Source organism: Physeter macrocephalus, chromosome 16 (assembly GCF_002837175.3).
Source record: "Physeter macrocephalus isolate SW-GA chromosome 16, ASM283717v5, whole genome shotgun sequence".
In the NCBI taxonomy this organism is placed as follows: Eukaryota; Metazoa; Chordata; class Mammalia; order Artiodactyla; family Physeteridae; genus Physeter; species Physeter macrocephalus.
In genome coordinates, this window is record NC_041229.1 from 49,778,225 (window position 1) to 49,788,720 (window position 10,496).

Below are 10,496 nucleotides of genomic sequence, written 5' to 3' on the forward strand. Positions count from 1 at the left end.
CCTGCGCGTCTGGAGCCTGTGCTCCGCAACGGGAGAGGCCACAACAGTGAGAGGCCCGCGTACCACAAAAAAAAAAAAAAAAAAAAAAAAAATGTTCAATGCTGGGACTTCCCTGGTGGTGCAGTGGTTGGGAGTCCGCCTCCCAATGCAGGGGACACGGGTTCGAGCCCTGGTCTGGGAAGATCCCACAGGCCACGGAGCAACTAAGCCCGTGCGCCACAGCTACTGAGCCTGCGCTCTAGAGCCCGCGAGCCACAACTACTGAGCCCGTGTGCCACAACCGCTGAAGCCCATGCGCCTAGAGGCCGTGCTCTGCAGCAAGAGAAGCCACTGCAATGAGAAGCCCGTGTACCGCAACTAGAGAAAGCCCACGCGCAGCAACAAAAACCCAACCTAACCAAACATAAATAAATAAATAAATTTTTAAAAAATGTTCAGTGCTTTCTCTTAGGACATGGAGAATTACTCGCTAAACATAAAAACCTCAAATTTTATTTTGTTCACACACTTCCATAACCATGTGCACATGCACACATATATCTTTACCTTTCACCAGGTACTGCAAATCATTAACAATATAGTAATAAACACAGGAAGTTGTAAGGTTAATAGAATTCATTATCTCTATTACTAGATTGTCACTTCACAGCTATCGTTTACTGCGTACTTGCTTTATGCCAGATTCAAGGTTATTTCTATAACACTACACTCACACTAGCACTTTGGTGCATGAATGACAAAAAAATGTGGGCCAGAAATTATGAATATCTTCAGATACAGTACTAAATCACCCATGTGATACTGATATAAAGACAAATAGATCAATGGATAAAATATGGACTACAGAAATAAGCCCACGCATACATGGACACCTGACTTGGACAAAGACACAAAGGCAATAGAAGAAAAAGGACAGCTTTTTCAACAAATGGTGCTAGAACAATTAGATATCCATATGCAAAAAAAAGAACTTGGATACATACCTCATACCACATACAAAAATTAACTCAAAATGGATCATAGACCTTAACGTAAAACCTAAAACTGTATCTATAACAATGTCTAAAAGAAAACATAAAAGAAAATCTTTGTGACTTGGTGTAAATCAAAGATTTCTTAGATATGATACCAAAAGCATAACACATAAAAAAGCAAACTGATAAAAATTTTTTGCTCTTCATTGTTAAGAGAATGAAAAAACAAACCACAATTGGGAGAAAATCTTCACAAAACAAAAATCTGAGAAAGAACTAGTATCCAGAATATAGAAAGAGCTCTTAAAACTCAACAATAAGAAAACCACCCAAGTTTTAAAAGTGGATAAAAGATCTGAACAGTCACTTCACCAAAGGAAAACATACAAATGGCAAAAATGTATATGAAAAGATGCCCCAAATCATTTTCCATTAGGAAAAAACAAACACAATGAGACACCACTACACACCTACTGGAATTACAAAAATCAAAAAATCTGACAATATCAAATGCTGGCAAGATAAGAAGCAACAGAAACACTCATCCACTGCTGATGGAATGCAAATTGGTACGGTCACTTTGGAAGGCACTGTGGCAGTTTCTTATAAAGATAAACACACCCTTAGCATCTGATCCAGCAATCCTACTCCTAAGTATTACTCAAGTGAACTGAAAACTTATGTTCACGTGAAAACTGTATGTGAATGTTTATAGCAGCTTTATTCATAATCACCAAAAAGTAGATACAAACAAGATATCCTTCAACAGGTTAGGGGATAAGCAAACTATGGAATACTATGGAATTCCACAGTCAATGGAATACTACTCAGCAATAAGAGATGAACCACTAATACACATGAATGATTTTCAAAATAATTATGCTGGGTGAAAAAGCCAGATATATAAGAGTACATACTGTATGATTCCATTTATATAAAATTCTAGCAAATGCAAACTAATCTATAGTGACAGAAAGCAAATTAGTGTCTGCTTGGGGATGGGGCAGTGGAAAGCAGTAGGAGGGAGAGAGATTACAAAGGTGCACAAGGAGATTTTAGGGGGTGATGGATATGTTCACTATCTTGATTGTGGTGATGATTTCACAGGTATATACATATATCAGAATTCATCAGTTTGTGCTGTACAAATATGTGTACTTTACTATATGCCAATTATACCTTGATAAAGCTATTTTAAAAAATAAAAAATAGTGGGCCTGAGTTTATAATGATGCTACTATGTGGTAAAACAAAACCATATTCCATGGCTTCAAAGAGATCCCACAGACAAAATTTTAAGGAACATGAACTCACAAACAAAAACTGCATGGCAATTTAATGAATAAGTAGGCCCTTGCATCCCGTCAAGCCTCATGTGCAACTTTTAGCCCACACTCCTACTTTAGATTCAAGCAGTTCTGAACCACATGCGTTCCTCAGACACACAAGGTGTTATCTTACAACTCTTCCTCCTTCGAGTGTCAGCATAAATGTTGCTTTCTCCAAAAAAAAGTTTTCCCAGACTTCTATATAAATTCTGTCCCCCGCAGTTGCCTTCATAACTCTTACCATCATCTGTATTAACATTTCTCCCCCACAACTTTAGAATAGGAATACTTGGGCACTTTTTCTTCTGTGCTCTTACTGTACCTTATACATAACATATAATATGACATACTGATTATAATCAATAAAAGTTATGTTTGCACATTTGTCTCTCCATGAGACTGTAAGTTTCTTGAGGGCAAGGACTATTTTTTTTCATCTTGGTAAACTTAATACTAACCATAGCACTTGGAGCATGGTAAGTATACAGGAAGTTGAATGAAAAAACAATCAAATGAACAAACGGATGAACTAAATATTCCGTGAGGGCCTGACCTGAATGAGCTGGAGGTGTTCAATAATAGGTGTTATATTTAATTCAAATATAAATATTAAAATTTGTTTCAAAATCCGTGTGACTCCTTTTGATTACTCCTTTTTATCACACAGCATTTCTCAACGGGTACCAGCATTTGGGTGGGACAATTCTTTGTTGTACACTACTGTTCTGAGCACTGTAGAATGTCTGGCATTCCTGGACCTGACCTCATGAAACATTAGTGATGGTCTCCAGCACTGTGACAACCCCCTCCCCACATTTCCAAATGCACACCCCCCCGAGAAGGGGGACGACTACCTCCCAGCTGAGAATCACTGCTTTAGAGAGAAGAGCTGATATGCTGTCAAATGTCAATTCAGCTTGAAAATTATCATTCCATCAGCATTTGACTGAGTCCTATAATCCAGAAATCTTCAGAGATTTCTGAGTATAGGAGAGTAAATGCAAAACTTTAAAAACAAAAGAAAGAAGCAAAGCAGATAGGGATACCTCTTAGCCACATCACTGGGTTTCTCTCTTGCTTTGTTGGTAATATTACTGTCTGCTCCCATTTTAATTAGCCACTGCAAACACTCTACGTGGCCTTGCCCAGCAGCTGTAAAAACAAAACAAAGTGTACACACAAAAAAGTTATTGTTATTAGAACAATTTTCTAAAATTTTGGACAGTACCACTGCAGAGTACTTTTGTAAATACTAATCCTTACAATAACCAACAAGTAGGTTGGCCAGATGTTATTTTCTCTATTTCATTTATTCATTCATTAGACAAATATTTAATCAAGTATCTACTGTACTCAGCCCCTATGCAGAGAGCTTTACATACAGATATAGACGTTGAAGCTCAAAGAGGCTATTTAACATCACACAGCCAGTAAGTAATGGATTTGAAACTATAATCTAGGTTTTTTCTAATCCTTATCCAGTGCTCATCTACTGTATTCATAGCTCCTGACCAATCTTGTGTCAGGCCAAATATTAAGTGCAATCTGTGTGAATGTGAAAGACTTTGAAAATCTTTTGCCATCTTGTATAAATAGCTTATTCCTCTGGCCCTCATAACTCAAAATGTTCAGGGCCCCTCACTGATTACCTAAACTGTTCACCACCTTTCCTTAAAACACATGCACTCAATATTAATTTTCACCTCCACAACTCTGCTTATGTGTCTTCTCACCTAGTGCCCATCACTCAATCATATGATCATCTAATTTCTCCCCTCCTTCTAGGTCCATCTCAAAATGCAGGGAAACTGTTGGGGGGAAACTCAGTCTAAAAAGATCTGAGTTTAGGTCCACTAAACAACAGATTGGAGGACAGGACAGAACTTAGCAAGTGACTGGCGTATACAGACACTCAATAAATGTCTATAGAGTTTATGAATAAATGAATGGAAAAAATGAATGAAATCTCAGCTTTGCTCTTACTAGCTGTGTAACCTCAGTCAAGAAACCTGAGGGGGGACTTCCCTGGTGGCACAGTGGTTAAGAATCCGCCTGCCAATGCAGGGGACATGGGTCCAAGCCCTGGTCCGGGAATATCCCACATGCCATGGAGCAACTAAGCCCATGTGCCACAACTACTGAGCCTGCGCTCTAGAGCCCACAACCCACAACTACTGAGCCCATGTGCCACAACTACTGAAGCCCGTGTGCTTACAGCCCGTGCTCTGCAACAAGAGAAGCCACTGCAATGAGAAGCCCATGCACCGCAACAAAGAGTAGCCCCTGCTCGCCCCAACTAGAGAAAGCCCGTGCGCAGCAGCAAAGACCCAACACAGCCAAAAATAAATAGTGAATTTTTTAAAAAATAAAAAATAAAAGCTAAATAACTCAACAGCAATTGTGTCAGAACTGCAGATGAAGCAGGAATCATAACTTACCTTTATGCATAAGAGTTGATCCATTATTATCACGTTCATTAATATTGATTACTCCATCGTCTATTAATTTCTTAAGCATTTCCAAATCACCCTTAAAGGCAGCCACATGACCTGGAAATGCTAAAGCTATGAATAAAAAATTCAGCATTTCAGGAAACATAGGAATTCATTCCTTTTCCCTGCCTTAATCAGTCACACATTTCAGGTTTCAGTATTAACTCAAGTATGAGAATGTTATATTGGAATTAGTTCAGTTGATGCAATGACAAGTAATAAAAAGAGAATCATAAAATAAGATTATTATTAATTGTGTAGCCTTTCCATCCCTCAGGATCTCAAACATGCCAGGAATATATGGTACCAGAACTATTCTTGCCATCTTCCCTGTTTCTCTCAGGCCACCACAAAACACAAGGAGATGGTCATTTTCAACCCTTTGTATAAAGACATACTTGGTCTCAAGTCCTACATTTGCACAGACCACTCCCTCCCTGTTTACAAGTGAAGAAAGCAAAAGAAACTGGAAGGAGATAAAGTATATGTGTGTATCTATACATAAACATAGACACAGACAGCTGTGAATGCACCTGACCTAGTGCCTAGCACATAGAAAATACTTAATAAAATGTTTTTAATGATAACAACTACATATACTGAGCCCTTACTGAATGCCAAGCATGGTAGTAAGCACCTGTAAGGATTGCCTCATTTAACCCTCTCAACAACCGTGAGGTAGCTATTCTCATTTTTATATATGGAAAGGAAACAGCCTAGAATACCCAAGGAATATTTTAAAAAGAACAAAGTTGGAGACTTATAATACCTGACTGTAAGTCTTACTATAAAGCTACAGTAATCAAAACTGTGTAGGGCTTCCCTGGTGGCGCAGTGGTTGAGAATCCGCCTGCCGGTGCAGGGGACACGGGTTCGTGCCCCAGTCCGGGAAGATCCCACATGCCGCGGAGCGGCTGGGCCTGTGAGCCATGGCCGCTGAGCCTGCGCGTCCGGAGCCTGTGCTCCGCAATGGGAGAGGCCACAACAGTGAGAGGCCCGCATACCACGATAAAAAAAAAAAACTGTAGTACTAGGCTTCCCTGGTGGCATAGTGGTTAAGAATCCGCCTGCCAATGCAGGGGACATGGGTTCAAGCCCTGGTCCGGGAAGATCCCACACTCCACGGAGCAACTAAGCTCGTGCGCCACAACCACTGAGCCTGCGCTCTAGAACCCGCGAACCACAGCTACTGAAGCCTGTGCACCTAGAAACTGTGCTCCACAACAAGAGAAGCCACTGCAATGAGAAGCCCGCGCACCGCAACAAACAGTAGAGTAGCCCCCGCTCACCGCAACCAGAGAAAGCCCACGTGCAGCAACGAAGACCCAATGCAACCAAAAATAAAGTAAATAATTTTTTTTTTTTTAAAAAGAGAGACACAAGAGAGCTTGCTTCCTCTCTTTCAAAAAACAAAAAACACTTTGTAGTACTGGCAAATAAACAGACATACCAATAAGACAGAATGCATAAACAAAATATGCATCCATACAATGGAATATTATTCAGCAATAAAGAGTAACGAACTACTAATATACACAACACAAATGAATCTCAGAAGATTAGAGAAACCCATTAGAAATCCACTTCCATTAGAAAACCCAAACTAATCTATAGTGACAGAAAACAAATCAGTGGCTATGTGCGGCCAGGGTGAAAAGAGGGTTGAACTGCAAGAGGGTATGAAAAAACATTTGAGATGAACTGTATACTTTAAATAAATACAGTTTATTTTATGTAAATCATACTTTAATAAAGTTGCATTTTTAAAATAAGGATATCATTTGTGAAAAAACAAGCCACAGTGCGAGAGAAAATACCTATATCAGATAAAATTAATAAATGATTGGTATCAGAACTATATAAAAGAGCTCAAATTATTTAGAAAAGGACAAAGAACACAATTCTACAGGCAATTCAATAGAAGAGAAAACTAGAATAGCCAATAACTTCACTAAACAATGTTCAGCCTCATTAGTAATCAAAAAAATGCAAATCAAAACACAAGTTAAACCTCTTCATACCCAACTAAGTGGCAAAAATTTTTACGTCTGACAATACTGAATATTGTTACTCTAAATTCTCACCCAACATTGCTGATGAGAGTGTAAATTACTACAACCACTCTGATAAAGAATGCAGCATTTATAACTATTTATACTGAAAATGGGCATATCCCACCAAGCAAAACCTAAAGTAGAGTTTCCCAACTATTTACCAAGGCAGAGCTCTTAACTCTCAATCTTCAGAGAAGATAGGCAGTACCTCAAGAAGCCTCATCCAACAGTACCAGTGTGCCATACAAATATCATTTTCTATGTGGGCAAAGTGTGAAAAGGGTAGGGAAGCACTTCTCTAAAGAACATCTTGTGCATGTAAACAAGGACACATACAAGAATATCCATTACCACCTTGATTGTAATTCTGAAAACTGTAAACAATCTAAATGTCAAATCGGAGAATGGATAAACAGTGTTTTTTATTAGATGCAATACCACAAACAATTTAAAAGAATAAACTTGGGGCTTCCCTGGTGGCGCAGTGGTTGCGTGTCCGCCTGCCGATGCAGGGAAACCGGGTTCGCGCCCCAGTCTGGGAAGATCCCGCATGCCGCGGAGCGGCTGGGCCCGTGGGCCGTGGCCGCTGAGCCTGAGCGTCCGGAGCCTGTGCTCCGCAGCGGGAGGGGCCACAGCAGAGGGAGGCCAGCATACCACAAAAAAAATAAAATAAAAATAAAAAAATAAAAAAAATAAAAGAATAAACTAGAATACATCTATCTGTCTAATAAACCTCAAAAATCATGACATTTTGTGAAAAAAGAAAGTTTGAGAGAAGGGTACATTACTGTTTCATGCCATTTTTATAAAGTTTTAAAAGAAGTTTCAAAGACTTCTAGTTGTCCACTAAAATCCCCTTCCTTCCACAGTAATGAGAGTTGCCTCTGAGCTGAGGCCTCTCAGCTGGGTACTGAATTATCCAGGCTTCCTTGCAGCCGGGTGTGGCCATGTGACTAAACTCTTGCCAACAGAATGGTAGCAAAAGTGATGACTGCAAATTAGACCTTGAAAATCCTAGCTTATACTCTTGTTCTCTCCCTACCTCCTGCTGGATTAGCAACAACTAGAGAGAGCTAGTTAGGAAGATAACAAGTCCCTGAATGGCTACATAGAACAGATGCACTCTCCAACCAGGCTATCATATAAAAGAAATAAACTTCTATATAATTTAAGCTGCTGAATTTTAGGATTTCTTATTAGATATAACAGTTTAGTCTCTTAATCTAAAAATACACAAAACGATACTGCATATTTTTGTGAGTACATATATACTAAATATAAAACCATAGAATGCAATTATAAATCCAAAATAATGGTTACCTCTGAGGAGGGAGAAAAGGGGAATGGTATTAAGGAGAGAGAATCAGGAAGCTTCAAGTGTATCTTATCTATAATATTTTACTCTTAAATCTCATGGTATAAAGAATGTTCATTGAAGACCCTCAAGATGGCAGAGGCGTAAGATGTGGAGATCACCTTCCTCCCCACAAATACATCAAAAATACATCTACATGTGGAACAACTCCTACGGAACACCTACTGAACACTGGCAGAAGACCTCAGACTTCCCAAAAGGCAAGAAACTCCCCACGTACCTGGGTAGGGCAAAAGGAAAAAACAAAGACAAAAGAATAGGGACGGGACCTGCACCAGTGGGAGGGAGCTGTGAAGGAGGAAAAGTTTCCACACACTAGGAAGCCCCTTCACTGGCAGGGACAGGGGGTGGGTGGGTGGGGGGAAAGCTTCAGAGCCACGGAGGAGAGCACAGCAACACGGGTGCAGAGGGCAAAGCGGAGAGATTCCTGCACAGAGGATTGGTGCTGACCAGCACTCACCAGCCTGAGAGGCTTGTCTGCTCACCTGCCGGAGCGGGCGGGGCTGGGAGCTGAGGCTCGGGCTTTGGTCGGGTCCCAGGGAGAGGACTGGGGTTGGCTGCGTGAACACAGCCTGAAGGGGGCTAGTGTGCCACAACTAGCCGGGAGGGAGTCCAGGAAAAAGCCTGGACCTGCCTAAGAGGCAAGAGACCACTGTTTTGGGGTGCGCAAGGAGAGGGGATTCAGAGCACCACCAAAATGAGCTCCAGAGACGGGCACAAGCCGTGCCTATCAAAGCGGACACCAGAGATGGGCATGAAACACTAATGCTGCTGCTGCCGCCGCCAAGAAGCCTGTGTGCAAGCACAGGTCACTATCCACAGCTCCCCTCCAGGGAGCCTGTGCAGCCCGCTACTGACAGGGTCCTCTGATCCAGGGACAACTTCCCTGGGAGAACACATGGCGCGCCTCAGGCTGCTGCAACATCACACCGGCCTCTGCCGCAGCAGACTCGCCCTGCATTCCCCTCCCTCCCCCTGGCCTGAGTGAGTCAGAGCCCCCTAATCAGTGGTGCCTTTAACCCCCTCCTGTCTGGGTGGGGAACAGATGCCCTCAGGCGACCTCCACACAGAGGCAGGGCCAAATCCAAAGCTGAACCCCAGGAGCTGTGCCAACAAAGAAGAGAAAGCGAAATTTCTCCCAGCAGCCTCAGGAGCAGCGGATTAAATCTCCAAAATCAACTTGATGTACCCTGCATCTGTGGAGCACCTGAATAAACAACGAATTATCCCAAAATTGAGATGGTGGACTTTGGGAGCAACTGTAGACTTGGGGTGTGCTTTCTGCAACTAATTTCTTTCTGGTTTTATGTTTATCTTAGTTTAGTAGTTAGAGCTTATTATTATTGGTAGATATGTTTATTGATTTGGTTGCTCTCTTCTTTTTTTAATATATTTTTTTAATTTTTCCTTTTTCTCTTTTTGTGATTGTGTATGTGTATGCTTCTTCATGTGATTTTGTCTGTATAGCTTTGCTTCTGCCATTTGTCCTAGGGTTCTGTCTGTACTTTTTTTTTTGTATAGTTTTTAGTGCTTCTTATCATTGGTGGATTTGTTTTTTGGTTTGGCTGCTCTCTTCTTTCTTTCTTCCTTCTTTTTTATTTTTAATTTTTTATTATTAATAACATTTTATATTTTATTTTAATAAATTTATTTATTTATTTACTTTTCTTTCTTGCTTTTTTTCTTTTTCTCCCTTTTCTTCTGAGCTGTGTGGCTGACGGTCTTGGTGCTCCGGCCGGGTGTCAGGCCTGAGCCTCTGAGGTGGGAGAGCCGAGGAGTTCAGGACATCGGTCCACCAGGGACCTCCCAGCCCCAAATAATATCAAACAGCAAAAGCTCTCCCAGAGATCTCCAGCTCAACACTAAGACCCAGCTCCATTCAACAACCAGAAAGCTACAGTGGCGGACACCTTATGTCAAAAAACTAGCAAGACAGGAACACAACCCCAACCATAAGCAGAGAGGCTGCCTAAAATCATAATAAGGTCACAGACACCCCAAAACACACCACCAGAAACAGTCCTACCCACGAGAAAGACAAGATCCAGTCCGACACACCAGAACACAGGCACCAGTCCCCTCCACCAGAAAGCCTACACAACCCACTGAACCAACCTCACCCACTGGGGGCAGACACCAAAAACAACAGGAACTACGAACCTGCAGCCTGTGAAAAGGAGACCCCCAAACACAGTAAGTTAAACAAAATGAGAAGACAGAGAAATATGCAGCAGATGAAGAAGCAAGGTAAAAACCCACCAGACCAAACAAAT

The 10,496-nt window shown here is 41.2% G+C and overlaps 1 protein-coding gene across 9 annotated transcripts in view; it reads right to left on the bottom strand.

Annotated features, from left to right (window-relative positions):
- The window catches only part of ANKRD42 (ankyrin repeat domain 42), a 101,476-nt gene that overhangs the window by 63,540 nt on the left and 27,440 nt on the right, over positions 1-10,496 (bottom strand). For all 9 annotated transcript variants that reach the window (XR_008615358.1, XR_008615359.1, XR_003676326.1 and 6 more), the window contains exons 7-8: positions 4,741-4,866; positions 3,349-3,454 (exon numbers count right to left, since the gene is read on the bottom strand). Coding sequence is in view for 6 of the 9 variants with exons in the window: in XM_028477328.2 (XP_028333129.2) it covers positions 3,349-3,454; positions 4,741-4,866 (232 nt within the window). In the remaining 3 variants the exon portion in view is untranslated. The remainder of the gene's footprint in view (positions 1-3,348; positions 3,455-4,740; positions 4,867-10,496) is intronic.